Source organism: Electrophorus electricus, chromosome 5 (genome assembly GCF_041902795.1).
Source record: "Electrophorus electricus isolate QZ-2024a chromosome 5, ASM4190279v1, whole genome shotgun sequence".
Lineage (NCBI taxonomy): Eukaryota > Metazoa > Chordata > Actinopteri > Gymnotiformes > Gymnotidae > Electrophorus > Electrophorus electricus.
The window spans coordinates 22,707,209-22,734,665 of NC_137501.1; the positions used below are offsets into that span (position 1 = coordinate 22,707,209).

General features: G+C 38.6%; 3 protein-coding genes across 7 annotated transcripts in view; all 3 read right to left on the reverse strand.

Annotated features, from left to right (window-relative positions):
• Positions 1-2,594: 2,594 nt before the first annotated feature.
• Positions 2,595-17,545, reverse strand: LOC113589644 (macrophage mannose receptor 1-like). Its single transcript, XM_035530048.2, has 17 exons — positions 16,725-17,545; positions 16,561-16,641; positions 16,236-16,454; positions 14,239-14,384; positions 14,054-14,160; positions 13,782-13,947; positions 13,134-13,253; positions 11,076-11,310; positions 8,787-8,996; positions 8,557-8,702; positions 8,141-8,247; positions 7,909-8,041; positions 6,748-6,964; positions 5,774-5,953; positions 5,552-5,691; positions 5,366-5,472; positions 2,595-4,747 (listed from the first exon to the last, which is right to left on the reverse strand). Exons 1-17 carry the CDS (start codon positions 16,831-16,833, stop codon positions 4,603-4,605), a joined length of 2,568 nt encoding a protein of 855 aa, XP_035385941.2. The 5' UTR covers positions 16,834-17,545; the 3' UTR covers positions 2,595-4,602.
• A 140-nt stretch (positions 17,546-17,685) lies between these two features.
• On the reverse strand, positions 17,686-22,075 carry tmem144a (transmembrane protein 144a). 4 transcript variants are annotated; one of them, XM_027029394.3, is made up of 12 exons: positions 21,841-22,075; positions 21,581-21,736; positions 21,284-21,406; positions 21,011-21,110; positions 20,636-20,716; positions 20,433-20,511; positions 20,194-20,270; positions 19,805-19,923; positions 19,490-19,609; positions 19,108-19,205; positions 18,583-18,636; positions 17,686-18,491 (listed from the first exon to the last, which is right to left on the reverse strand). In XM_027029394.3, the coding sequence occupies exons 1-12, from the start codon at positions 21,917-21,919 to the stop codon at positions 18,408-18,410; spliced, it is 1,170 nt and encodes a 389-aa protein (XP_026885195.3). In that variant the 5' UTR covers positions 21,920-22,075; the 3' UTR covers positions 17,686-18,407. The 4 variants fall into 4 exon arrangements, with proteins under 4 accessions (XP_026885195.3, XP_026885196.3, XP_081570545.1 ...); XM_027029395.3 differs by lacking the exon at positions 21,284-21,406; XM_081714419.1 differs by lacking the exon at positions 18,583-18,636.
• Positions 22,076-26,504: 4,429 nt separating this feature from the next.
• gria2a (glutamate receptor, ionotropic, AMPA 2a) overlaps positions 26,505-27,457 on the reverse strand; it is a 30,161-nt gene continuing 29,208 nt past the window's right edge. For both annotated transcript variants that reach the window (XM_027029402.3, XM_027029400.3), the window contains exon 16: positions 26,505-27,457. This exon is cut by the window's right edge and continues 1,258 nt beyond it. The gene's annotated coding sequence lies outside the window, so the exon portion shown is untranslated.

Genomic DNA, 27,457 nt, shown 5'->3' on the forward strand with positions numbered 1-27,457 from the left:
AATGAGGTCAGCTGACTATCTGAATATACTGAACAACCAGGTTATTCCATCAATGGATTTTTTCTTCCCTGATATATAACTTGTTTTCAGGTAGTTTACTTTTGTGAATAGAAATAAATAAACTCTAATGATGAATCTCATATGAGTATCATACTGTAATTAAGAACTTTTAAAGTGAATTTAGGAAAATATGCAAAAACATAGAAAATGCCCTGAGCCTTCAGTGAGTTAATGATCTTAACACCTGTAGCATTCACTACCAAGATGACTTGTCTATTAACCCTCCTTTGTTCTCTAGGGAACACGATGTCTGCAAAGTACTCAACATGCAAAATACAAGAGGGCAACTGATCCAAACAAGGTTTTCCCTCCTATACTCAAACACTACAGTCCAGATAACATTGAGTTTTACATGCATCTTCATTCAGTTTCCCACATTGCACATATTGTCTGATTTATATTTCATTACAGACCATTTGTGAAAAGGACAAAAGTACTTGCCTTAATAATTATAAGCCATTGATAAATAGAATTTTTAAAATAATCAAATGTTTCATAATCTTATATCTAATGACTGGGTGTTGGCAGGGAGCATTAAATAGTTACCAACTCAGCTTTAATCCAAACAAAAATAACAACCACAGCTACAGGTTAGTGCAACCCTCTGAATATAAATGCAGAAGGAAATGTATGAGGCAGCTAGCAGCTACATTCAAAGAATCCATAAATCTAAGAACACTCAATATAAAATGCACAAACAATTCTGACCCTAACCTACTTTTTAAATACCAGTGTTTAATGCCAAAAGGAATCCAATATTTTTCAGTCGTGACTTGTTCTAAAAACAAGAATTTGGCTTTGCTAAAAATGACAAAAACAAAAGTAATACCAGATTCATCCTCCTGCCTGTTTAAATGACAAGAAAGCTCTCAACGGTGCCAGTGACTTCTCAACAGCAAACTGTACTATACAAAGGCCTACAATTTGTGCTTATTATGCCTGCTGCTAATACATTTAAGTCCATTAATGACACTTAAGACTTTATTAAGCGTTTAAGGCTCATTTTCATAAAGATTCTCTATCCACGTTATTGGTGTTAACGGAAACCTTGATTTATATAAATATCAATTTTCCAAGTCCTCCTGGACACCTTTCATATATACTTGTGAAAGAGAAATTAATAAAATAAATTTCAACAAACCAACTGATAAACTGAATCTACCAAACACATGTTAATTGAAAACCATTCCAGACGGCTATCTCGTGAAGCTGATCGAGAGAATGCCAAGAGTATACAAAGTTGTCATCAAAGCAAAAGGTGGCAGGAAATCATGCAACCTGATACCATCTTTTAGAGGCAGGACAGGTTTTACATCACTCCACAGTTACAGTCTATTTCAACAGGACACCTCCCAGATTCTGCACAGATATCATTTCTATTACTCAGAAATAAGCAGATCTTGAAGGGTGTCCAGCATTGTTTTCCTTATGAATTTTAGTGAGAAGACTAATAGAACTTATATCCCAGTTTCCTCATGACAGCGTTCAACCTGTTTAAATGATTATCCACATCTGTTAAAGACTCTTCACATTTTCTCCAAATCATTGATCATCTGAAAGAACAAAAACTCTCTTTTTTCAATAGATAGATAGGTAGATAGATGAATGGATGGATGGAAGTCTGCTTTGGCTTTCAATAGCTCTTCACAAACCATTTGAGATAATGCTAGTAATCTCATTATTGTTTACTATGTGAGTGCAGCTTTATGGCTGTAGCAGAGTGTTTTATAAGATTCTGTTTAAAATGTATAAAAGTCTTAATATAAAACATAGAATAAGGTTTTGCTTTTATTTTAAAACTTACAAAGAAGAGTTACTTACAGTGATACCCCCACACTGAGGAGATATTCCAGCTTGATAATGCATCACACCATTGAGCCCAAGTTGTCCAGAATTGGTGTAGCCTGCATGTTTGCCCAACAAACCCAATCAACCATTTATGGGATGTGGTGGATAGGTCCATTTGCACCTGAGCTCCTGCACCTACAAATACCACAGAGCTCTGCGTGACTATCCAGACAGCATGGCTCAATATCCATGCAGACATCTTCCGTCCAATTGTGGAATCGATAAACCGATTAGGACCGAGTGAAAGGCATCCCTGTCTCCCAGGGATCATGAACCAGGGAACTGGATCATGACTCATCTGATGCTTTGGATGCTGACTGACTCTTGGTTTCAACTGTAGCCATGCAGGGCAACTTGTGCACACAGACAGTGTTCCAGGCATGACAAAACCAACCAAACCTGATATATCACAATAAGTAAGGCTATAACTTCCTGTTTACTTGTAAACTTTGATGTTGGCCCTCTTTGTAAATTACTAAAGATCAGGACCCTTTTCAGAGAAAGTATAGTTAATTAATAGTAATAGGTTGTTTTTAATTTTGTTTGTTTTGTTGTTTCCCTATTGCTCGGTCCAACATACATACTATAGTGCTAGTGATTAAATGTCCTATATACAAGTCTTCTAGTTAATCCTATTGTAACAAGGAGGCTGAGCAGAATGCAGGGACGAGACTCACAAAACTGAAACATACGTTTATTTAAACATACAACATGGAATACTTAGCACACAGGCCAAGGGGGTCAAACACCAACAATAGTAGCATGTAAGCAGTAGATACATGCAACAGACACACAACGAGGATCAGGTGTGGAACACAGAGAGGGCATGGCCATACTGATGAAACACACACACACACACACACACACACACACACACATGCGGAGGCGTTTGGGAGGAGGGGATGTATCATGACACCTATAGGTTATATTTGATTCTCATTCATTTATTCTCATTTGTCTTATCAGGTTTTTTTTTATCTCTCTCTATTACCTTAATAGCTCAATGCATTATCCAGTATATGATTAATGGCTACTTAATAAACATTACATTAGTTGTTAAGTTTGTGGGTATACTGGTGGTATTTTAGACATTGAGTAGATGGTCACGAGTTACTATCAACTTACTTCTTCCAGTTGAGACTGAATCAATGAATTAACTTTTAATTGAAATTAATTAAAAGTCCCATGTATCAAGAAATCTATCATGTTTTTCACAAAATAGTTTAAACTTATCATCTCATAAGCATTTAAAATAATAAGTTCAATAAAACATAAGCAAGACTGATATGAGAAAAGTTACTATTGTGTTTTTTATTTATATTTTTTATCTATTTATGTTTTTCTTAACATACTGACAAGTATATAAAAATATGAGTTTTGGGTTTTTTTGTATAGGATAGAGACTCATCACAGCTTGGATCAAGCACAACTGTTGAAAGAGAATGTGCAGGTCTTCAGAGGTCTGCAGTGAATTACCCCAACAGGGCAACACTGTTCATCAATTGTTGGTCAACTCATAAATCATGAATGATAAGCCTTTGGTCAAATCATAGCCAAATCAGTACCATGTCATTAGATGCTGATATTAAGATCTTGTGTGTGTGGGTGTGTGCATCTCAAACATGAGCTCAGCTGATAATGACCAGACCAAGCCATAACTATTAATTACTTATGTGGTATATCATTCAGTTTTACTTATTCTGTTCCTCTCTGTATTAGTTTTAATATTGAGTAACTGCTGTAATAAAGTAAGCTGTCTACATAGACAGTATTTCATCAAATCTGTATCTCAGGCATCAACACTGTATCTAATATTAGACTATGAAACTATAGGCCTAAATACAGGCTAGCTCTGTGGGCCATGATAAATTACATGGCCCTCAATTTAAAATAGCTTCTATGTTGCCATATCTTTGACAATGCTCAATGTTTCTAGCTATTGAGACATGTTCATTATAACTGTTTTAAATTCCAGACATCAAATACTACAAGATCCAAATGATCCAGATCAGACTATTTCCTCTACCATCACATGGGGGAGAATTTGCAGCATTAAAATATGAAAAATAAGACTGATTAACAGTATTCACAAGCTATACATATTTTAAACTAAACTGATTAACCTTATTTGGCTAATTCATTCATTAAATCATTCATTCATTCATTATTTTTCATTCATTCCCACTCAAACCATGGGACTTATAAGCTTATATTAATGAATTTTAAAAATTTCACTTACACTAAGGAGACAACATATCTGAAATATTTGAATGGTATGGACTATGGGAAAAAACTTTGGGAGGGGCACTAGAGAGCAGCAGAACTATTCACAAAAAATATTAGTGTGAAGTAAACTGTGTAAGGATCTCTAACTATTGCACTGTAATCATCAATTTACACTCCAGTAACAATGCACGTAATTATTTGTACAATAATTATAGGAAAAACAAAATAGTAATCTGCTTTAAATAAGCTAAACATCAATATGACTTAGCTGTGTGCCAATCAAACTCTTTGTGACATGATCACAGAAATATAATTTTGAAATAATGTGAAATACTGAAACATGAAAAAATAATATATATAATGTCACTCAAATGGCACCTGCCGATATATCTGCTGATATATTGATCTTTTAATTAATGTGTCGAAGTGTTTCTGTGTCCCTTCAGTGATTATACTGTTTTCCTAATATCAGGACAGTATTTGCTTCTCACAAATCCAGAAGTGTGATTCTTGGCAATTTTTGTCATTCCATCCTTTCCCAGCAGCAGACCCAGTTACAGCACAATTCTGCTCAACCCATCCATTGCTATTGGGCTTTCCAGGCTCCCAGTACCTAAAAGAGCACAAATCACATCAATTGTCATTTCCACATAGCCGGTGCCTCATCTTCATGATCAGTGGTTGTTGTTGTTTTGTTTTTTTTCCCAAACCCACATTCAGATTCAGTAAGTGAATCTAAAACTGAATTGTTAGTTATATATAGCAGCTGTTGACATACTGCTGTAAAATGATAATTCACGTAGTTTCCAGTTTAGTTCAAGGACTCAAAGCAACGACTGAAGGTAACTGATCTGTGCAGATCAGCATGCACAACAGCAATAACTTGAAGCTTCTCTATTCTAATGTCTAATTAGTTAACTTTGCACTAAGGAATTCTTACATACTGTCTTTAAAAATTAAAATCGCCTTTATTTTTAAGGCAAATCCATTTATGAGAGTTCACAAGGCTGGGGCACAGAAAACTCCTCATGTAACAGCCATGGCTTTCATAGTAGCTACTGAGTTGAGTGATTATTGCAAAGCAAAATTTTAGTTAGTAGTCATAGCTTTGTTGTGTAAAGGTTCTTGTAAAAGTCTTTGTATAATATGTTCTACTTCCTGTTTCTGTGTCAGCTACAAGGGAATGCGTGGTTTATTGGGTCAAAGCTCAGTTCAGTCAGTGGTCTCTTACCCAGTGGTCAGTACTGTGCCATCCACCCATTTCCACACCCCTTCTGTGTCTTCGTCACTCAGACCAATCCAAGTTCTTGAATCTCCTCTCAACATCTCAGTGAAGTCCTGTGGAGGGATTATTTGTAATACCAATAATAATGCCAATCTCTCTCTCTCTCTCTCTCTCTCTCTCTCTCTCTCTCACCTGTTCCTCTCTGCTGTCTATGATCACCATGTCTGCTCCTCTCACTCTGCAGTCCTGTCTGCTCTCACTCCAGCTCTTCTTCACAGTAGAGATGTAATACATGCTGGAGCTGAAGCACCTCCATCCCTGTGTTTTTCCAGCTGTACATCATACAGAAAGACCTGCTCTTAAGTGTCCATGCAGGATCACATACATCCCTGCACTTGAGAAATGTTAACCTACCCAGATCACATTCATCTTTCTCTTTTTGCAGTGCATTATAGTTGCTTTGTAACTGGTCTCTCTCTGCAGTGAACCATCCACCCAGAACTATGATGGCAGCCAGCAGGAGAACACACAGCAGCCCAAGACACACTGCAGCCAGTCTGGGGCATCTGCTCCCTGCAGTATCAGTTCCTGAATCTAGAGAACAGTGCACATTAATGGCAAAAAATGTGACAGGTTTAATTTGGTTTAATTTGACAGGTTTAAATTGTCAGTAGCTCAGAAGGTAATGCAAGTGCTGTGAGCTGTTCAAGGTGTGTGTGTATGTTTTTGTCTGTATGCGTGTGTCTGTCTGTCTGTCTGTCTGTGTGTGTGTGTGTGTGTGTGTGTGTGTGTGTGTGTGTGTGTGTGTGTGTGTGTGTGTGTGTGTGTGTGTGTGTGTGTGTGTGTGTGTGTGTGTGTGTGTGTGTGTGTGTGTGTGTGTGTGTGTGCGCGCATGCACGCGGTACACAGAGTGTTTCAAAGTGTCCTGCAAATGTTTACAAATGCAAAAAATGCTAAGTTCAAGGAACAACATACAATGCACTAGATTTAGAATAATGTCAAAAAGCACATAAAATTACTTTTTAACAGTAGTTTGGAAAAATAAAAATGTAGGCATCTTTATAGCATGGAGAACACTTTAATGAACATAAATCTGATTAGTAACAATGAAAAGCAGACAAAAAAATGTAAGATGTCCTAAGATTTTTAATGGGCAGTGTGTATGTTACTGGTGCATTAGTTGGTTTGCTCATTACTCTAGACCTGGGCTGTCTGTATAAATTATTTCTGAAAAGCTCCTTTGTGACAATACGTGTGGTAAAAATTGTAAAAATAATTTTGAATGAGTTACCCTGAGAATGAGTATATTATTTAAAATCATAAGCCTTGCACTGTTGTACACTAAACTCACTGTGCTTCTGTAGTGTATGTGTGAAGGTATACTGCACCAGAGATAGCAGGAGGCCTGTTGATTCTGCCCGAATGGCTCATGTCTTCATATATATACTTGTTGTCCTCTGAGTCAAACATGCTGTCTGCAGTAGCTGCGGCATTTATATTAATAGGCTTGCTCATCTCATCATCTTCTGTGTTGCTTGTTTCACCTCTGATAAAAGGACCAGTTCTACAGTGTCTGAAGGGTATCAGTTTTAAATGCTGGTCTGCCTAGTTCTCTTTAACTTATTGAGTGTTCCGCCTCTGATACAGGAAGAGGCGGGCCTTTCCTTTTGGGCAGTACAATGTCAAAGACAAGGAGAAGCTTGTGGTTAAGACCACAAGTTTCGTTTAACTTGAGAATACTTCATATTCGGCTTATTGTTGTTAACCTTCAAAGCTCTGAGTTCAATGTCATAAATGATACATGTGAAGACAGCTAAATCCCATTAGCCAGGCTAATTAATACAACTTTTGATTGATTGTACTTTAAAAATGTATACACAAATCAGACTAAATTGCTTAAGATTATTTCTCAGACAAATATAATTTGAGAAAGGTGGTAGAGTATATATTAATTCATTTTCAAAACACACAAAATTTTAGATGCACCCTCAGCAAATAGTTTTCTTTCAGAACTTTAGTTCCTCACCCTACAAGAGCTCTGTATATGTGAGAATATGAACACCAAGAATATGTAAAGCTGTCATCAAAGTATAGGACCGTTACTTTAAAGAATCTAAAATCTAAGATAGTCAATATTTGTTTTTTTAATGTAGAAAATAGTAAAAATTAAAAAAGAGTTGGTGTGTCCAAACCATTGACTGGTACTGTAAACAGGAAGCATCAAATAGACAGAGAGTCTTTGTACATATATTACAAATGTGGATATTCCAAATTAGTCTTGTTTAGGACACCACTGGATAAGAGGAGCCTGTTTTTAGATTTTGAATCTTGATTCCAAGGGTAGAAAAAAATAAAACAAATTTAAGATTACTGTACATCAGTCATAAATCCAGCTTCATCATATTGGTTATTTCCATGAAAAAAAGCAAAGGCTAATCCAAGTCTCACCTATACTCTCCCCTTCCACAAGAACAATCAGCAGACACAGAAAAATATATACTTTATCACTGTCATTTGCCACTGTTTCTTGTCATAAAGACTCAATGAAAAATTTTCCTCTCACATATCCAAGCAAATTTGTTATCACAGGGATAATCAGCCCAGATGTTCTTGCTATCAAACCCATAGTTATATATGACACAGTGCTCATTTTGTCCATTGGGCTCTCCAGATTGCCAGTAACTGAAATAGAGAATCAGAGTTTCCACCATTTCTCAGAATAATGAAGCGCAAGAGTCAGTAACTGCATCGTGAGCAGAAAACAGGTCAGTGATCTCCTACCCAGTGAGCAGCGCAGTGCCATCCACCCATTTCCAGGTTTTCGTTTTGCTTGGGTCAGTCAGACCAGTCCAAGCTTTTATATTTCTTGTTAGCATCACCACAAAGTCCTGTTGAAGTGCAGTAACTGTTACATGTTCCAAGCAACCCAGCGCACATACACACTCTGCATACATAAACACTTAGTCATTTGCACAAAATTGAACAAGGTTCTCTTTGATGAAAAAACATCTTGAAACAAAGTCTAGAAGAAATTGAGAGGGACATTTTGGTAAGTTCTTGAGGACTTTAGCATTAAGCTATAACCTGTTCTGTAAGCTATGCTAACCCATGTAGGGAAGGAAGGCTTTGAACATTGAGCACTGGAGTCTTAACTTTTTTTTTTTTTTTCGTTTGTTTTTTGTGTTTTTCTCCCTCACCTGTTCCTCGCTGCTGTTTATGATCACCAGGTCTGCTCCTCTCTCTCTGCAGTCCTGTCTGCTCTCACTCCAGTTTTTCCTTCCAGTAGAGATGTAGTAAATACTCAAGTTGAAGTAATACCATCCTGGCATGGTAATGTCTCTCTCTGTTCATAAAGTAGTTTGGAAGCCATTCATAACTAGTCAATTTTCAGTTAAGCCAGAACTGAATACTTCCAATAATCACTCACCCAATTCCAAAAGCCTAATCAAGAGACTTTCTCTCTCCTTCTGTAACTGGTCTCTCTCTACAGTCAGGTTGTTGTTACTGGTCTGTAGCTGGTCTCTCTCTACAGTGAATTTGACCCACAATACAGTGATGGCAGCCAGCAGGAGAACACACAGCAGCCCCAGACACACTGCAGCCAGTCTGAAGCATCTGCTCCCTGAAGTGAGACTTTCTAGGGGTAATGCACATATGCTTTAATCATTAATAGTGATCATATTAATTTAAACAACATAACCTTATCTATCACAATGAGCATCCTCTCTATCATTAATTTTCTAATTTATCAAAAATATACATTAGACATGTTTGTTTGGTTGTTATTTATGTATTTATTTATGAAACACTGAATGTGATTGGGAAACTAAAAATTGCTTATACTTAAAAGCAGGGGTTTACTGAATGTGTCTTTGCCACGGTTAGTCCCTCCCATCTTCCAGGTTCCATGTTTTCCTTGTCTTGTGTATTTTATTTCCATGCCGTAGTTTCGTTTTCTCCGCCCCTTGTTTGATTGCTCACACCTGTCCCTCGTTTCTACCTTGTTAAGTTCATGTATTTAAACCATGTCTGATGCTCTATGTTTCTGTTGTTCGTTTCGTGCGTTTGTGTGGAATATGCTGAATGTTTGAATGTATTGGATGTCTGTAAGCCCGTCTTTGTTTCAAAGCCTCTCTGTCCGTTGGCCTGTTTGATTGTAGCTGTTTTGTTTTTCCTTACTTCCGTACGTTCTTCTTAGTTTCTGTTATAGCCTGCTTTCTGTTTGCCTTTGTGTGTTTTTGGTTTGTCATTATTAGCCTTCGTTTATCCTAGCCCTTAGTTTATTTATCATGTATCCCCGAAATATGTGTTGGCTCTATGACCCTGGACTACCCTAACGACTCTGATTTTGGATTTGCCCTTAAATCTCGTTCTACTCTGCATATGCGTCTGCCTCCTTACTTCTCACCGTTACCGAATGAGCAGCCTAAGAAGGATGCAGCGAGAGCGCAAGACTCTGGGAAACGGTTGTTCCGCTGTTTCCACACAGTGAGTTCGTTACATCCCGGCACCACCAAACCAGAGACGGCGAATCTCCTAGCGCTGCGGATACATGGGCATCTCGTCGTTCCTGGAAAAAACAGGATTCTATGTATTTTGACGATGGCGAGATCCAGGTAAGCGCCAAGATTCTACCTGTCTTGACCAATGCTGCAGGGGGGAGCGGCTTGCAGTGCAAGAGGTGAGTAGGCGGAGTGAATGCTCACATAACCCGTTTCTAGGTACTCGGTTGGTGCTCAAGCATAAATGCGAGCTCCTTATAGCCCGTGTGCACTCTGAGAACTGCCCAAAAGGTTCTGTATCTGTGTTCCTCCAGGATTATTCCACCAGTGGCTATCCAGCAAGCTATTCAGTCTGATCTAGATATGCAAACTTTGGAGGTTTTTTTGGTTAGAGCCAGATTTTCAGCACCTACATCTGGTAACTCCCCAACCATCTCGATGTTCTTGATGCCTGCAAGTCCTGTCTGACACCATCCTGTTCCCGGCGTGAGACGTTGCCCGTCTGATTCCTGTTCCCAGCTCCTCAAAGTTCTCCTGTACCTCAAAAGGTTGCCACTGCCATTTTGCCAGTCTCTTCTGTGTCCACAGAGCTGCCTCCTTATTTAGTCTTCATGTTCCCTGCCCTTCCCACCTCGGCCTGTCTCCTAGTCCCTGTATGCCTTGTCTGTTTCTGTGCCTGTCTGTGTGTCTTTGTTCCTGGCCTGGTCGGTTTTACATTTTTGTAATTCTAGTCCTTCCTCGCAGCACTCCTCGTTCCCAGTCAGTTTCTGTTGGTTCTGCTCCTGCTGCTACTTCTATTTTGGCTCCTGTTCCTTTTGGTTTTTGTCTTGGTTGCTGCCTCTGGTTCTTGTTCTGTCTGCTCCTGTTGCCCTGGTTTCTCTGTCCACTTCTGTTGTCTTCTGTTCCTCATTGTACTCCTCTCCCTGTTCTGCACCTTGCCCATTCTGTTCCTGTTGGTGTCTCAGCCTAGTCCTGTTTGGTTTTGGTGGTTCTTGTTTGCGCTCCCTTGTGTTGCATCTGCCTCCTTACCACTCATGTTATAGTTCTCTACAGTATAATGGTGAAAGCAGTGTTTCCCCATTCTAGTATAGTTCTACAATAGCATCCAAAACAGATGAAATGCCACAGACCATAAGAACATGATGACAGTGAGAATCTCTTTTGCAGGAACTAAAGTATGTTTCAGAAATTAACATAAAGGAATTTGTAATGACCTGTGCAGTAAATGTGTGGGTTCCCTTTTGTGTTGGTGTCCTCAGCCTCGATGTTGGTCTCATGGTGTCTAATGTTGTCTCCACTCTCATAGATATCCACCATCATCTCCACTCGCTCTCCTCTGTGCCACTCCTCAATGTAGTCCACATTACCATAAACATTCTGCAGCATCTGTAATCTGTAAAAGGCTCCCCAGAGTGCTTTGTCTGTGCGATAGGACCAGCGGTACAGTTGCTATGGTTTGCTTTTGTGATCTACCTGTGACCACATTATGCGACACTTCCTGATCTCACAAAGCAGAATCTGAACTGCATTTCAGCATCTTTAGTGTTGCAATTGACCCCAAGCTCCAATGCAAGAGGGTAAGTGAGGCAAGACATGCAGTTTGTTCCACACTATGGAACTAGCCTGTCATGCCTTATTGGATAGGTTGCAGTTATATGGGCCACATGGTTCTCGCACAAGACTGTAGGACTGAATCTTTATTTAACGAGCTGTGTAACACGAAGATTATTTGAGTGTTCCTGTAACTCACTAGAAATATAGCAGTAAAACATCATTTGGCTGCTGTTAGATGAGCTATAAAGTTCATTTTGAACTTGTGTTTATATTTACATTTGGCATTTTGCAGATGCTGTTAGCCAGAGCAACTTTCTCATTACTCATAACACTTTTATTACATTATGCAGATTCCTGCACTACTGCTCTTTCAGTTCTGAGCAATTGATGCATTCAAATTTATTAATAAATGTATTCCTTTCTAGATACACAAGTCCTTAGGGTGCAGATGCTCCAGACTGGCTGCTGTGTTCTGCTGGCTGCCATCACACTGCTGTGGATTAAGTTCACTGTGGAAAGAGACCAATTACAGACCAGTTACAACCACCTGACTAGAGAGAAGAGACCAGTTCATCAATTATGATGGTCACATCAATTAGTGAGGGGGAATGCTTCTGGAAATTTCCTAGTGTGGGTAAGCTCATATTCTCTGAAATTACATGCCATTACCCCATATGCCTTCACTTTCCAAATATACATTGTGAATTGTGACAAAGTAGTGATCTTAACTCATAGAAGGTTTTCAACCTTAAAAGCTGATGTAAGTGTTTGAATCTGAATTTCTTGGATCTGAATTCTATTCATGTAACAATTAATACACTAATTGGTTCCTGAAAGACAGACTCGCTTCATCAGCCCTTGTTACATAAAGATATTTAATTTAGTGTGCTAGAAGATGCTTAAGAATAAAGAACTGACAGAACATGAGGCCACTGACATTTCTATGGAATAAATACACAAGACACAGATCCCAGTATGTGGCTCTTTAGTACTTCATATGTCCTAACAGCACTGAAAGGTGCTGCTACAGATGGGCTAAAAAATTTCACTTTGATAATGGTCCTCTCTGTGTGTATGCTTATAGTGCTTCCCTTGACTGTATATGGAATATAGATACAGCATGCCTATAGATGCAACCACTGTACAGAGAAGAAAGACAGGACTTCAAAAACACAGGAGCAGATGTGGTGGTCATAAACTGCAGAGAGGAACATTTTAAAAAGCAGTGCTCAGATCCAAACTAATGATAATTTCACCTTACTCGCATGTTTAATGTGAGTAGAGTGAAATTCTTCTCTTCACTCAGTGTCCAATTCTAATCCTCCACCCTCCCTGCTCAATCCAGAATAAATGTTTCTTAATGTTTACTTAAACATTTAGATTTTAAAAAACACTTTAAGAAAACTGTAATGTTCATGTTTTAATGAACCAAAGCAAATCCAACAGCAGGCTACAACAATGGGCCCTTGTCACGTTTTACACTGGAGCAGTACGGGTGAGAGCTGAGACCAAGAGAAGACACCAATGCTCCACTTGTATGAAAACCTGCTCCTCACTCCAGGCCAACTCCTTGCTCCACTCTGCACTGCTCACATACTAACAGAGTTCTGTCTCTGGATCACTCATGCTTTGTCTTAGCAAAGGCATATATTAACACAAAATGACAGAAGCTAGTTTAGGTAAACGTGATAGAGTGGACATTTCAATCATATCATCACCCCAGTGAACGTGGACAGCCAGAGGAACAGTGTGGCATAGTAGTGGGCTTCTACAGGTGGTGTGGAGCCGTCATCATGACCCGCTGTGTTGATTGGTGTGATAAACCGCATGATAAACTTCTAAGACCAATCACAGTATTGATCAATTTTAGAATAAAATAAAATGTCAATTTGGAGTAGAAAATGTTACATGATAACCTGTGAGGGACATGATCCTTGGTACTGTTGTTCTGATGCTGTGCTATGCTTATATAAAGGAAGGGCTTAGTTAAAGCGAATATAATCAGCTCTTACTACCTTCTTTCAGACTTAACCATCGAAAGAGTTAACCCCCACTCTTCAATACCATGAACTCCGTCAAAACTATCACATTTGCAGCCTCCAGCCTGTGTCCATCAAACTATGATGAACTTGAACCTTGAAATGAGAATTAAAAGAAAAAATACAGTATTTCAATGTAGCATGATTGTAATTAGATTAAACTGAAAGAAAAACATTTGAGGTTTGAGAACCTTAAACTGAGAATCACATGGAAGGTACTGCAAGAGAAGCATCTCACTAATAAATCTTGTAATAAATTACCCACCAAATGTGCTGGCAGTATGTTTATGCTATGTTTAATGAATACATTAAATTCAGAATAACTCAGATGGAGATTCCCTTCTTGCATATAGAAACAAAGCGTTCAGAACACACATAATCATTCCATGTGTATAAAGGATCATTTATGGGTCTTGTCTCTTCAGGCTGATAGCCAACTATAACACAGTCCTCATTTCCCAAATAATTATTGGGCTCCCATGGCAACCAGTACCTTTGAAAACAAAGAAAGAGTCAGAATGACCTCATCCAGCCAGGCAGGCTGGGATCAGATGTCAATAAATGCATTATGACCTGACTTCATTTAAGTGGTCTCTTACTCAGTGGTCAGTTCCATACCGTCCACCCATTTCCACACCCCCTCTGAGTCTCTGTCAGTCAGACCAATCCAAGCACTCTTATTTCTTCTCAACATTTCAACAAATGCCTGTTCAAGTGTAAGAATTGGTAGATCAGAAATTAATAGCCCCCCCCCCCGATGTGATGTGTTCTCTCTCTCTCTCACCTGTTCGTCTTTGCTGTTTATGGTCACCAGGTCTGCTCCTCTCTCTCTGCAGTCCTGTCTGCTCTCACTCCAGCTCTTCTCTTCAGTAGAGATGTAATACATGCTGGAGGTGTAGTACTTCCATCCTGGCTGATTAATGTTTTCACCTGTCCATTTGAGTAAATTAAAGGCATTGCAGAATATTTTTTCGTCTTGATCAATTTTTTTAACCTTGTAGCTAGTTACAATTATCTGCATACTTCTATGTCAGAGCTACATAAAATATGCATAACGATGCATATTCATGGTCTGTAAGTTATATCACAGCTCACTGAGTTCCAGACGGCAAAGAGAGTGTGGCTACCCGTAGAGTAAGAGTGCCAACTGTGCATGAGAAAACCATGATTGAAAAGTGAAGCCAAAATGTATTTATAAAATTATTTATTTATATTACTGGTCACACACATAAGTAAATTAAGCACAACCCAAGTTAACATTTCAAGTTACATAGCCAATCTTAATCTTCCCCAGTATTTTTCTTGATAAGAGGCATGTTCTTCAGAAGTTTTAGTTAACACTTCAGTTAGCACTCCATAGCTATTTGATAGCTTTAAGCACAAACCATGGCACAGTGAACATCTCTGCCACTGGACCAATTTGAGAATTGGGGTTTTGGTAATTTGGGGTTGATTATTTAGACAGCACTCTCTAACCATTAACAGGAAGTTCTTAGCAAGCAGGAAGTTCTTAGCAGGTTCTTAGAAGGTTTTTTGGAGGGTTTTGGGGGTGAGGTTAAACTTGATTGATGCCTAGCTAGTTGCTAGCTTACATTAGCATATGTATATATATATATATATATATATATATATATATATATATATATATATATATATATAAAATCTCCAAATCCAACTGGCATTTACAAATTACATTATTCCAACTGAATTTGACTATAAATAATTATAATTGTTGTTGTTCTTGTAACATTGCTGATATCAGTTGACAACAGTTTTGATTACCTAACTGCAAATCTAGCATTTCTCAGGCTGTTAAAATATTACATTCAAATTTACACAGACTCCAACCACCTGGGAGTTTCATCGCACAAATTCACCAAAGCTGATGATCAGCAAATTGTCTGTGAATAATGAATTTCATGTAGCTCCCCTATATTGGTCTTGAAGGGTCCAAATTAGTTGTTTTTTTAAGAGCCATGTGATGGACCTGGCTTAACTTCTCACCAGGCTATTAAACCCCGATAGCCAATCATGACTTTTATTAATTACAATTGGACAATGCACTTGTTTTTATATTAGGCACAAAACCGACGATCTTCATAATACCTTGTGAAGCCGAACGATTCCAAGGACAGCAAAAGCGGAAGCAACAAAAATCCACGTACATGGGTAATAAAAACTAAGACAATTGTTGCAACGAAATAACTTAATTATGACTTATTAGTGTACACATATTTAGCTTGCTTGCATATTGGTTAAATGTGTATAGCTGAATAGATAATAAACGTATTGGAAGTGAATTGATATAAATCTAATTTGTGTTTGTTCTGTACTCATATGCTTTTGAGCTAAAAAGTACAAAGTTTAGTTTTCTTTGGAAATTATTTGGATCTTAATGCTATGTTCCATGTCCAGGTTATCCAGGTTTATTTTTATTTTTTGCTGCTTTTCTCGTTTGGCTCCACACAGTTGAATGGAAACAGCTGACAAAAAAGGGGGAAATGCACTTCTTTCAAGGTCAAATTTGTGAATAATATCTAGAAGACAACTGAAAATGTAATTTTGTCAACCTTGATTTTTTTGCCAAAAAATAAATAAAATAAAATCAATACACCTGTGCGAGGTCATCGAGATTTTTTTTCACTGGTTCTCCAATGTCGATGACACAAAAGCATATCAACGAATCAGTAAATTCTATCTGCCAACATAAGCTTCTGGTACTTAAAATGAATACAGAAATTGCTTTACAATTAAAAACTATAAATCCTCTAAATTACTTACGTAGTTCAGAAAGCCTCTTCTGGAGTTCCTCTTTTTCCTTACCTTCACTGATGTAATCGGTCTGTAACTGGTCTTTCTCTAAGGCCAGGTTGTTGTACTTGGTCTGTAATTTGTCTATTTCAATAGTCAGGATGTTGTATTGGGTCTGTAACTGGTCTGTCTTTATAGAGTAATTGTTGCAGCTTGTAAGCATCAGATCTTTGCCTTCCTGAAAAGAAACTGGAAAGTAAAGAACATGATGGACATAAACAACCAGAAAAATATAAATTGCAAAAATAAACACAAAAAAGGGCAAAAATAAGCTCAAGAATGAAAAATAACCTACAGTATAGCCTCAGGACAATGTTGAGAGTTGCTTGAAGAATACATATCAAACCAAGGCACCCTGCAGCCAGCCTTAGTGCTCCTAAAACATGATAAACACACACCAGCATGCTTTTCGTGTGTTTGTATTGCTCCCATCGAGTTTCTCCTAGCAAGTGTTCTTACCTCTGTAGTGATCTCCTCCTGTATGAGGTTGAGGAGTCTTGGGCCCTCTCTCTATATTCTGGTAATGAACACCCTCACTTCGAACATCCACGTCACGAGTCACAGCCATAGGCGGCTTTGATGTCAAGCTATGAGGATGTGACCACGCTTAGCGACTGCTCTATCTGCGACTGCTTATGCTCTTTAGTCTTACATGTGAAAACCAGGAAGTGAGAGCAGTGAGTCAAATCAGAGGGGGAATCTAACCTTTCACTCCCAGTGAACTCAGTGATGATTATGTATTCCTAGGTTCACACTATGTGGACTAGGCAGACTCCACAGGTCCACAGTGACATCATGTTTATTGCTCACTTGAGAGGCCTTATTTTTATAGCATACTGCAAAAATGACATTAAGAGTTAATTTAGCAATTGCAGATAAGGGTTCTTGCAGATGTGGTTAGTGTTGCATTCAGTGGCACTACCTGCCAGTGTATGGCCAATGTAATGGGGAAAACACTGTCCCACTAGACATATGACTACACTGGAAACAAGAACAGAATGTAATTATTATGCATTTCATATGCCTACGCATTGCCATATTTCTTTTTTTCCCCCAGAATTTGGCCAGTGTCAAAATACAGAAACTCCTTCCTCTGTCATAGCGATGTTTCAGTTTGCTGCAATGACAGGATTGTTTTGTAAGGATACTTCCCCCCCCCCAGAAGTTACAATGACTTCCTTTTGGTACAAACTCCAAAAACAGTTAAATATTGATTTGCCAGCTATTTCATAGTAAGCCAATGATTGTAAGGTTACATTACAAGAACCTTTGAGGTACTGAGTTGATCAAAGTTTTTTTTGGTTTTTTTTAGATAGCATGTCCACTAATGTACCTCAATATAATTAAGAAAGCATTTAGAAAATGTGTTAATGAGGACACTGCTGTTCCTTTGTTTATCTTAATATAACAACCACCACACTTTCTTTTAGAAACTTTAATTCCCTGATGAAAAATTAAAATCAGAAGTTACTCCAGTCATCTACCTCAGAGCCTTCATTCCCCTAATAATAAAAAATTAAAAAAAACAAACCAAAAAAAAAAAAAAAAAACCACACACACACACACCAAAGTTGCACACATTTCAGGTAATGTACAATCTCTCTACATACCAGCCGCTGGTTTTTGCCCACTCCTCCTGCCCCCTGGCCCAATAATTACACACCATAATTAGACGAGTAAGGTGATTCAATTAGAATGAATAGACTACTTATAGTGGTAGAATTAGAAAACCACATCATAAACAAGGTCAATCTTGCTGTGATACAAAAATATATATATTCCACAGTGTAAATTAAGTATTATTAAAGTACTTTGACAACAAAAATATTGGCACAAGCACAGTAACAAATTCATAATGTAATACAGTGACTCATTAAAGTGCCCTGTAAGAGAGTAATTTCCCTTCCAGTTCATATACTTTACTTGATCCCTGCTATGATTATTCTTCAGTTAAACCAATTCTCTCAAAGTCTTGATGTTGTGCAATTCTTTCTCCTACTTTTGACAATATTTGAAAACGACTTTTAACTTTTCCAACAGTGAACATTGCCAAACGACTTAAAAGAAAAATTATTCTGACTGATACTGGTCACTCTGTTGTGTCTTGCTTTGGAATGTCACCCTCTTGTGATGAAGCTGCAGTTACACTTTGGAGAACGCAGTGAGTAATGCCCCTGTCAGCACCAGGCAAAAGGCCAGAACAAGAACCAGGTAATTCCGCAGTCCCTGAATAGAAAAGGATGGAAGACACAGTCAAATCAGTACATAGTCAAATCTTTTTTTTTTTTTTTTTTTTTTTTTGCTCTCTCTCTCTCACCTTCACTTCCTTAAAAACTACAACACCCCAAATAGCAGCAATAAGACCAGGAACCTGTTAAATAAACAAAGCACACACATGAGCATTACTGCCTCATGGTCATCATAACAGGTTTGTTTATGAGGTCACAATATTATGGTTTTCTAAGTTGATCCTGCAGATAAGGGACCTGGTGCTATGACATAGAACAACCCCCCAGAGCAATCAACTGTCAAGCGAATATGGGCAACTAGAAACATTTATTAAAACACTTACTAAATGAGCTGATATCACAAAACTACACTTAGGCTCATGGTTGTAAACAACTCATTTCTGGGACTGAAAAATGCCCCATGGAAGCCTATGGGAAGTCATAATTACTATATAAACATTTTATAGTTTTCTTGAACACTTAAAAGCTTTTGAAATTTAGCTCTAAATATTTTTATTAAAAAAAAAAAAAAAAAAAAAGTACATTTATTTAAAAGAAACTCCCAATTGCAGCTTTAATGTGAGTAAGGATTAGTCCAATGAACTTTCACTCACTGTGGTGATGATGGGAAAGCTGACCACTGCACTGAGGTAGTGATTGGCCAGGAACCAGCAGCATGTGGCCACACCCCACATCACCCCAGAAACAAAACCTGCACAGGGCAGCGGCGCGCACGCGCGCGCACACACACACACATACACAAAACATCACTGCTGACTGCCACGTCATCGACACCAGCGACGGGTGTGGGCTAGGATATTGCCAGGCAGCCCAAAGCTAGGGAGGAGTAACTGAGGGTAAAGGGCCTTGCTCAGGGGCCTTATGGTGGCAACTCTGCAGCGGCAGGGCTCGAACCAACAACCTCCCAAGCACAAACCACTGCCCTCATATTATATAATTACACACACACAAATACCAAATATGTAACTGTCTTACCTGGAAGTATAGCTTTAGAGAACACCTGTGGTTTATTCTTTTTGAAGGTGCAATAGATGACAAAATACACAGTACTTGTGAGAAAGATCCCACTGAACTGAGCAAAGACATAATCCAGATCTGAGAACACACACACACACCCACACAGTCAGTCACACTCACTCATTTACAATAAGTGGAGTCTCTGACATCAATAGATCTTACCTAATTTAATTAGTTTGTCCAAACAGTTGTTTAGAAGTTACAAATAATTTGGATTACAATACCCTGAATTTGGATGCAACATTTGTTAGCAGCAGTGTGGTCAGGACTTACCAAACTGACTTGCCCCGCTGAATCTTGTATCCTGATTGGCCGCGCGATTTTTGATGTACAGCACAGGGATGAACGAGGAGCCATAAAGGAGTCCCGCACCTACAGCAAGCACCGACCCACTGCAAAGCATCATTATGGGACACACAGCATTTTACGACATGGACAGCAACATCGCAGCAGAAAAAAGAAAAAAAAAAAAGTGAGATTTCTCAGTTAATCAATAAATGTCAGAACCAAAACTGAAGAAAAACAAGAATACACATGCCTATTAAACAATTAATCTTGCGCTCCGACTTAAGTAATCTGGCTAATGGATACATCCTGCTTTCAAAGAAAAAAAAAAAATCTAACTCTGTTCACAGTTAATTCATGGTGGTGTTTATACATACACAACACGTTTGGTGCGTGGTGACAGCATGTCCACCCAGGATTTATCTGATGAGGGCCGATTCAAAGTGTTTACACTCTGAAACAAAGCGCACAGGGAATATCACTCCAGTACAGCTCAGCGAATACCACAGCGAATACCACACTTCCTGACCACCATTTACAGGCCTGCTAACCAGTAACAGGTGGATGTCTACACATGAAGGTGAGGCCGCAAAGAAAGGGAATAAAGGACACTTACATTGTCTATGAGTAGAGGTGTTTCTTCAGATGTGGTTGGTCTCTGAACGTCACTCTTCACAAAGAAAAACACAATTGCACTGTGTGGACACAATAAGAGATTGTGTTACTCAAAGGTTAATGGCAAGTATCTAAAATCATTACATCACACGTGTGTGTGTGTGTGTGTGTGTGTGTGTGTGTGTGTGTGTGTGTGTACGTCACCTGAACAAACACAGACCAGCTCCACAGTAGTTGAGTGTTGGATGGGCAACAGTTTCAGCTTCAATACCAAACCAGCCAAATCTGAAAAGAGAAACTTAGGGTATGCATTAATGTGTGGCTGTAGTGCACAAAGAATGCTTAATTTGCTTGGAAAATAAGATTTGAAGTGAGTAACTGCAGTGTACTGTAGTAAGAGATGTAGAACTATTCAAAATTGTAAAAAGTACACAAAGTTCCCACAGAAATAAGACATTTCAGACAGAGGTCCTTCATCAGCTGTGCAAGCTAAGTGCAAATTACAAAACACGCTAACCAACATTAATGTACATTTTAACCATATAATGTGTGAACACGCCATTGTCATCTTAAGCTTACCGTGAGCTAGCCCAACCCATAAGAAGATTAAAAGAAGCCCATATCAACAGGCCGAGTCCGAGACCAATAGTCTTTACTATCGGAACCACCGTGATGTTACCTACAGAGTAAAACACACACACACACACACACACACACACACACACACACAGTGAACTGCAGAACACAAAATATTACTAACACACTCTGCAAACATCAACTTGTTTTGTTTCAACACATTCATAAAGTAACATCACTCCATAATCACTGCTTCACGGTAAACGCGAGAGGTACCTGTGGCCCAAATAGCACCCCCTAGCATGGCCAATGGCCAAAATTTTGGCGACCTCAAGATTATGTTGGCTACAAGGGACACGGTCCACACGGCGGCACATAAGACCCATTGGAAAAACATTCCTGTAATAAAGAAATACACACATTCTCGCGTTAGGAAGTATAACTCACCATTTCTGGCAGTTTTAGGTACACAAGTAAAACACCGGCATGGTGACTCGAGGAGGTCGGCACGTTAACGAAGACAGAAAAACAAGACTAAAGTCACAGCTGTTAATGCCAGGCTGCGTGACTTACCATCACCAGTGTCGATCTTCTTCACTGGGACAAAGTTGCTCCCGTAGAACAGAACCGAGACTGCGCAGGACACGAAGCCATAAGTCAGGTCACTAGCGTTTGTACCATTAGAAGAAGTCCGGATATGGTGGGAAATATCTACCAGCGACTCCATCTCTATCAATTAAATCAAAGAACACGTCAATAGACAGTATATATTTGCATTTGAGAGCTACCGTGTGTGTTGTATAGTAGCTAGCTAGCTAGATTAGCCAAGTTACCTTTATCCAGGTGCATAGTGGCACTAGCAGAGAATGCGCAAAACAGCGCAGTAATGAGAGCGGCAGTGCGAGAATCCATTTTGTACAAATGCTACTTGGTCCAATAAATTAATGGGAAATCATGCTTTAGAAAGAATCGCGCAAAGAAACACTCTAATTCATTTCAGTGGAACAAAACAAAGCTTGTATATTCCGTGTAGCTGTCACATGACTTTTAAAGTGCCTGTGGCTGGGAGTTCAGTGAAAAGAGAAACAGTGGCTGGAAAACACGTTTGACTTTCCGTCAAAATAAAAGACAGCGCAGAACAACCTGTAAATTGTACAAACAGACAAAAGTGAAAAATAGAGGTGCTCACAGTTATCCAAAGACCTTTATTTACCTTTAGTTTTCTTAAATGCCAGTGAAAAAAGTCAAAAAATGTCATTTTAGTTTTCCTTCTCACGGTTTGTGAATTGATTTTGAGTTTTTAATCAATTTATAATTTATGAATGTTTTCCCGCATAGTATGTTTTGAATTTTAAATATACGTAGAAGGAGCTACTTTTAATTTGACAAAGATTGATTCGCGATGTGACTGAGAGGTAATAATGCATGGCGCCTAAATCACTGTAAATGCTCCCCATGTGCCGAGGAACAAAGATATAAAATATGTCCCCCACACAGACAGACAGACACACAAATATTTCGTCAAAGGGCCTGTTTTACTGCAATGCCAAAACTGTGCCGCTAGAGGGAATTCTTGCTCAGATTATGTATTATTTAATCGTATTTGATGAAACAATACGTTCCAAGATCTCACATTCCAGCACTGGGCTATGTTTCATGTTCAGATCAGCTTTTGCATTCATTAATGCAAATTCTGGATCTCGCCCCTTCTGGATCTGCGCCCCTTCTGCATTTAGCCGTCTTATGTGTCAGATGATAAACACGACGGAATTGTAGCATAATTTAGCGTGAAGCGTTTAATAGAACTTTGCGGTTAAATCATTAATTTCACGCATGCCTACATATTAAGCAGATAAACAGTTCACTGAATGACACCATACTTCGAAGAGAGAGGCATGCTCCCATAACCTTGAAAAATGTTAGCTTCCAGCTCTTTCAATATCATTCATTTTGATTTTACAAATAAATAATCAAAATTGTAATTCCCTTTCATTTAGTAGGTATGTCTCCGTTGTCCCAAATGTTATTTGAAGTTTTTTTTACATATAAAATGAAGCTTGGGAGACAACGAGAAAGCTTTTTTAATGGTCTATTGATTAACTGCTTAAATCTACAATTCATTCAGAAGACTAGTAATGAACTACCTGTTGAACACAGGCCTTGGGAAATACACGCGCGTGTTCTCATGGGGTCCACTATACACGTCTTATAGACTTTGGAACTGCAGTCTGCTCTTTAAGAGGGTGATCAGTGAGGTGACGTCTATAAAACTTATCGATTTCACCCAGCTTTCGCTATCTAGGATAAATGTAGGTGACGCATCATTCAGTGTTTCGCCTACACATCTGGTACCCTTATTTGTCTTTTGGAAATAGCGATGTTTTCAACTTCTCCAGCTATATCACTATTTCATTAATTGATGAAAAATACATGGCGTTATATAATACATTGTTACAACTTGCCCCACTATTGGGGTAAACTGTAACTCAATCTGCACTACTACCACTTGTCGTGTCCGTTGATGCAGGAAAGAAGAGACAGGAACCAGTGCGTTACCCTGTGGCCTTTTATTAATGCAGAGCTCTGGAGATGTCACTTCACAACGCAGTGCGAGTGAGATCCTGGCACAGGTGTTCAGAAGCAATGAAAAGTTTATTTATAGGTATCTCTTCCTGTACATACAAACGCAACACAGATATTAAAACAACTGATAAATGTATTAAAAGCCAATACCTGATTATGTCTAACACGATAACCTGCACGCTAATCAGGTGTTCAATGGGCTTGTCTGGAGTGAAGTGCAGAAATAGAAATCTGCTGCCCCAGTCAATGAAGCACACACCAGATCCTCCTGCCAGTGAACTGAATACTTTTTGACTGATACAATATGCTGTCTTGATCATTGTCATTTCTTGCAGTATCTGCTCAATGTCACATGTTAAAACTGTGATTGATATTGTAAATATCAACATGGACAGACTGTAATATATTTTCTTGCTGCCCATTCTGCCGTCGATGTAAATTTATAAATGTATGTTTTGGGGCCTTGCTGTGAATGACATTTCTTTACACTCGTGTTTTATGCCAATAAAGACTCTTACTAACTTAGGTTATCCCTTATTGGTAAACGTGGTGCTGTTACCACCATCCCTTTGTTACAACTATCCGTTTGTTACAACCATCTCTGTTGTCCCCAATATTTACTCATGATTTTGGGGTTTGTTTGTTTTTGGGGGCATTTCCATTAATGAAATACATATAATACATATTAAACACTTTTAAGCACAGAGCAGAATAATTTGAAATACATATATAGCAGGATAATTGATTCATTACTGGACCTTAAATGTTTTGGGTTTGTTTTTTTTTCTGAGATGACTGACACTGTGCTGTGATTGGCTAGATAAGTCAGTACTGTTTTATGATTGGCTGGGTATGTTCATGAGCAAATGATCTCAGTAAGAGGAAACTTGACTGCTGAGTTGCAGCTGCCACTGCAGTCTGTTTGCCCAGGGGCTTTGCCCTTTGTGTGTGTGTGTGTGTGTGTGTGTGTGTGTGAGAGAGAGAGCGAGAGAGAGAGAGAGAGAGAGAGAGAGAGAGAGAGAGAGAGAGAGTTCAAGATGAATAACCTGTATCATCTGAATAACAAGTAGCAGGCACAATTTACTCACAGACACACAAAGCAAACAGAACTGAATGCAGTATATTTGTGTGTGCTGGAGAATCCTCTGGTATTAAAGTGTGTTTGTGTATGTCTTCAGTATGCTTCCCTACTGAGCCGCATCTGTCGCTGTTCCATGAGAAAACTGAACGTGCTAAAAGTGCTTTGAGTCAAAAACACCAACAGAGTTCTCTTATGACTTTTTTAAGACCACTAACCCAGTTCATCAGTGGAGATGCAGGGACTCAAAAAGCAAAAGTTTGTGTGTGCATGTGTGCATGTGCAATTAGCACCTAGTGAGCTTGTTTAGTGTGTGTATGTGTGTTTGTGCCCAACACGTAGTGAGCTGTTTCTGTGTGTGTATGTGTGCTCAAGTGTGTGTGTTTGTGTTTAACACCAAAAGTGGTGTTTGTCTGTGTGTCTGTGTTTGTATGGGTACCTAGCACCAAATGGGCTGATCGTGTGTGTACGTGTGCACTAGGGATTTAACAGTGAAACGGTCTGTGTCAAACAATCTGGTGTCATTGATGTGATGTATAAACATGGATGCATTCATATCTATTTTCTCACCTGATCCAACGTTATACCCATGATTTCTCTCTTTATGCCCTAATGCTGTAGGTGCCAACATGGGTGAGGTTAGGCCTGTTTTATGGGGGTTATAGCTGAAAAACCTCTTAAAGAACATCACTGAAAAACTTGCTATAGATTAAACTCTACAGCCCCTGTAACAGCAGCCTCCAGTATTGAACTGAATTGCATTGCATCACAGCAAAATATTGAGGTATCAAAAATCACCAGATCATTGGCATCATGATGACACTTGTGATTTATACCCCTGGTGTGCACATGTGTGTCTGGCACATCTCATACTTCTACACTACAAATCTGGTCATAGCAATAATGGTGAAAAAATCTTACATCTTGTATAGCTCTGGAAAAATTAAATGACCACTCCTAAATTTCAACTCTACACATATATTAGTCATTCCATTCCAGTGTCTGTTGAATTCCAACATACATGCCTCATTCTACTTAATGAGGTACTGATTAGAGATCACCTGAATTGAATCTTGTTCAATAAGCAATATGAATGTCTGGTGGAGAGCATGCTATGATACTCTTGAAAATCTGGTTGAAAATCTTGGTTAATCCACCAAATATTGATTTCTGAACTCTTCCTATATCTACCTACCCACTGTGTCCTCTATGTTTGTCCTACCTGTATGCTGCTGGAACACTCTAACTTCCCTTTGGGGATTAATACAGTGTTATGTTATTTAAGTTAAAATATTAGTATTGTGGTGAAGAAAGTTCTAGTCATCTAAAGTTAGGGGTCAATACATCTGAAGCTGAACAGAGCCCTGCCTTCATCACAACTGAAGCTGAACAGAACCCTGCTTTCAATACAACTGAAGCAGAACAGAGCCCTAACTTCAACACAACTGAATCTGAAATGGAGCTGTGTCAATACAACTGAAGCAGAACAGAGCCCTACCTTCAACACAAATGAAGCTGAACAGATCCCTGCCTTCATTACAATTGAAGCATAACAGAACCCTAATGTCAACAGAACTGAATCTGAAATGGAGCTGTGTCAACTTATGATGACCAGGACCATTGAATACGGAACAAATATCAGCCAAAAGAAGCCTACAAGAACTTACACATGTGGACACTTACTGCCACACAAAAACTGTTTTAAACATACATTTTTGAAGATTTACATTTAAGATCTTTGCATGTAGACATGTAGCTGTGTGTTTACTTCCCTGCCCCCTACCCAAATCCCCTCTATCTGGGTGGCATAAGAAGTCAGACAATGAAAAGCAGCAGTTTCTCAGCCTCAGTTTATTCAAAAAGTCCAAAAAATAAAGCAGTTGACCCACATTCCATTTACAAAAACCTCCTCTGGTTAAGCTCTAAAGAGACTCTCCAAATGAGAATGTTGTGTTGATTCAAGTCCATTTGTGGGTCAATGTGTGTATGTGTGTACCTTCATGGGTGTGGATTGGCATTAAGGAAGCTTTCGGAACTGTCAACTTTCCAGTGCAGCTTGCACCAACCTTTTGTATATATGTACTTTGTGTGTGTTCATACAATAAGATATTCAGATGCATTGTCTCTGTTTGTATACAGAATACATATACATATAAAACTATTGGATAAGATTGCAGATTTACAGCATGGCATAGAAAAGGGTGTTCCGCATAGTGTTTCAATAGAATTCATAGTCATCAAATAATAAATGAAATACTCTTGGTTTCAATTTTTCAGGTCACTTTTGACTATGATAGTTCTAGTCATCCAAAGTCAGTGGCAATATAATTTTATCATCATCATCATCATCATCATCGCTTTTAAAACAAAGATTAAACTTAAGGTTGTCATGCGTTTCAGTTAGGACTGCATAAATTAGTGCACATCATTTAATGTACAACATATTTAAGGACACATAGGAAACATAATTTAAATTAGATTTATATAAGAGGAACATGGCATGAGGTGTCTATATTGAGTCCTTCCCAGTTCCTCACAAATATTCAGTATTACCTTGCCAGGAGTGTTTTGGCACGAATGACTAGTTGGCATTTAGAAATACTGTACTTAAGCGTATCTATATTTTCATATGCAAATTTGATCCAGATGTTATTTTTAGAAGGATTCCTACAAATGGGAAACATGATCGTTTAAGTAGTGGATGTTTGGGGTTGTTTGTTTTTTTTGACAACATAACTATAAAACTACTACTTACATCATCCATGTCAAACAGGACTGCAACATAATGA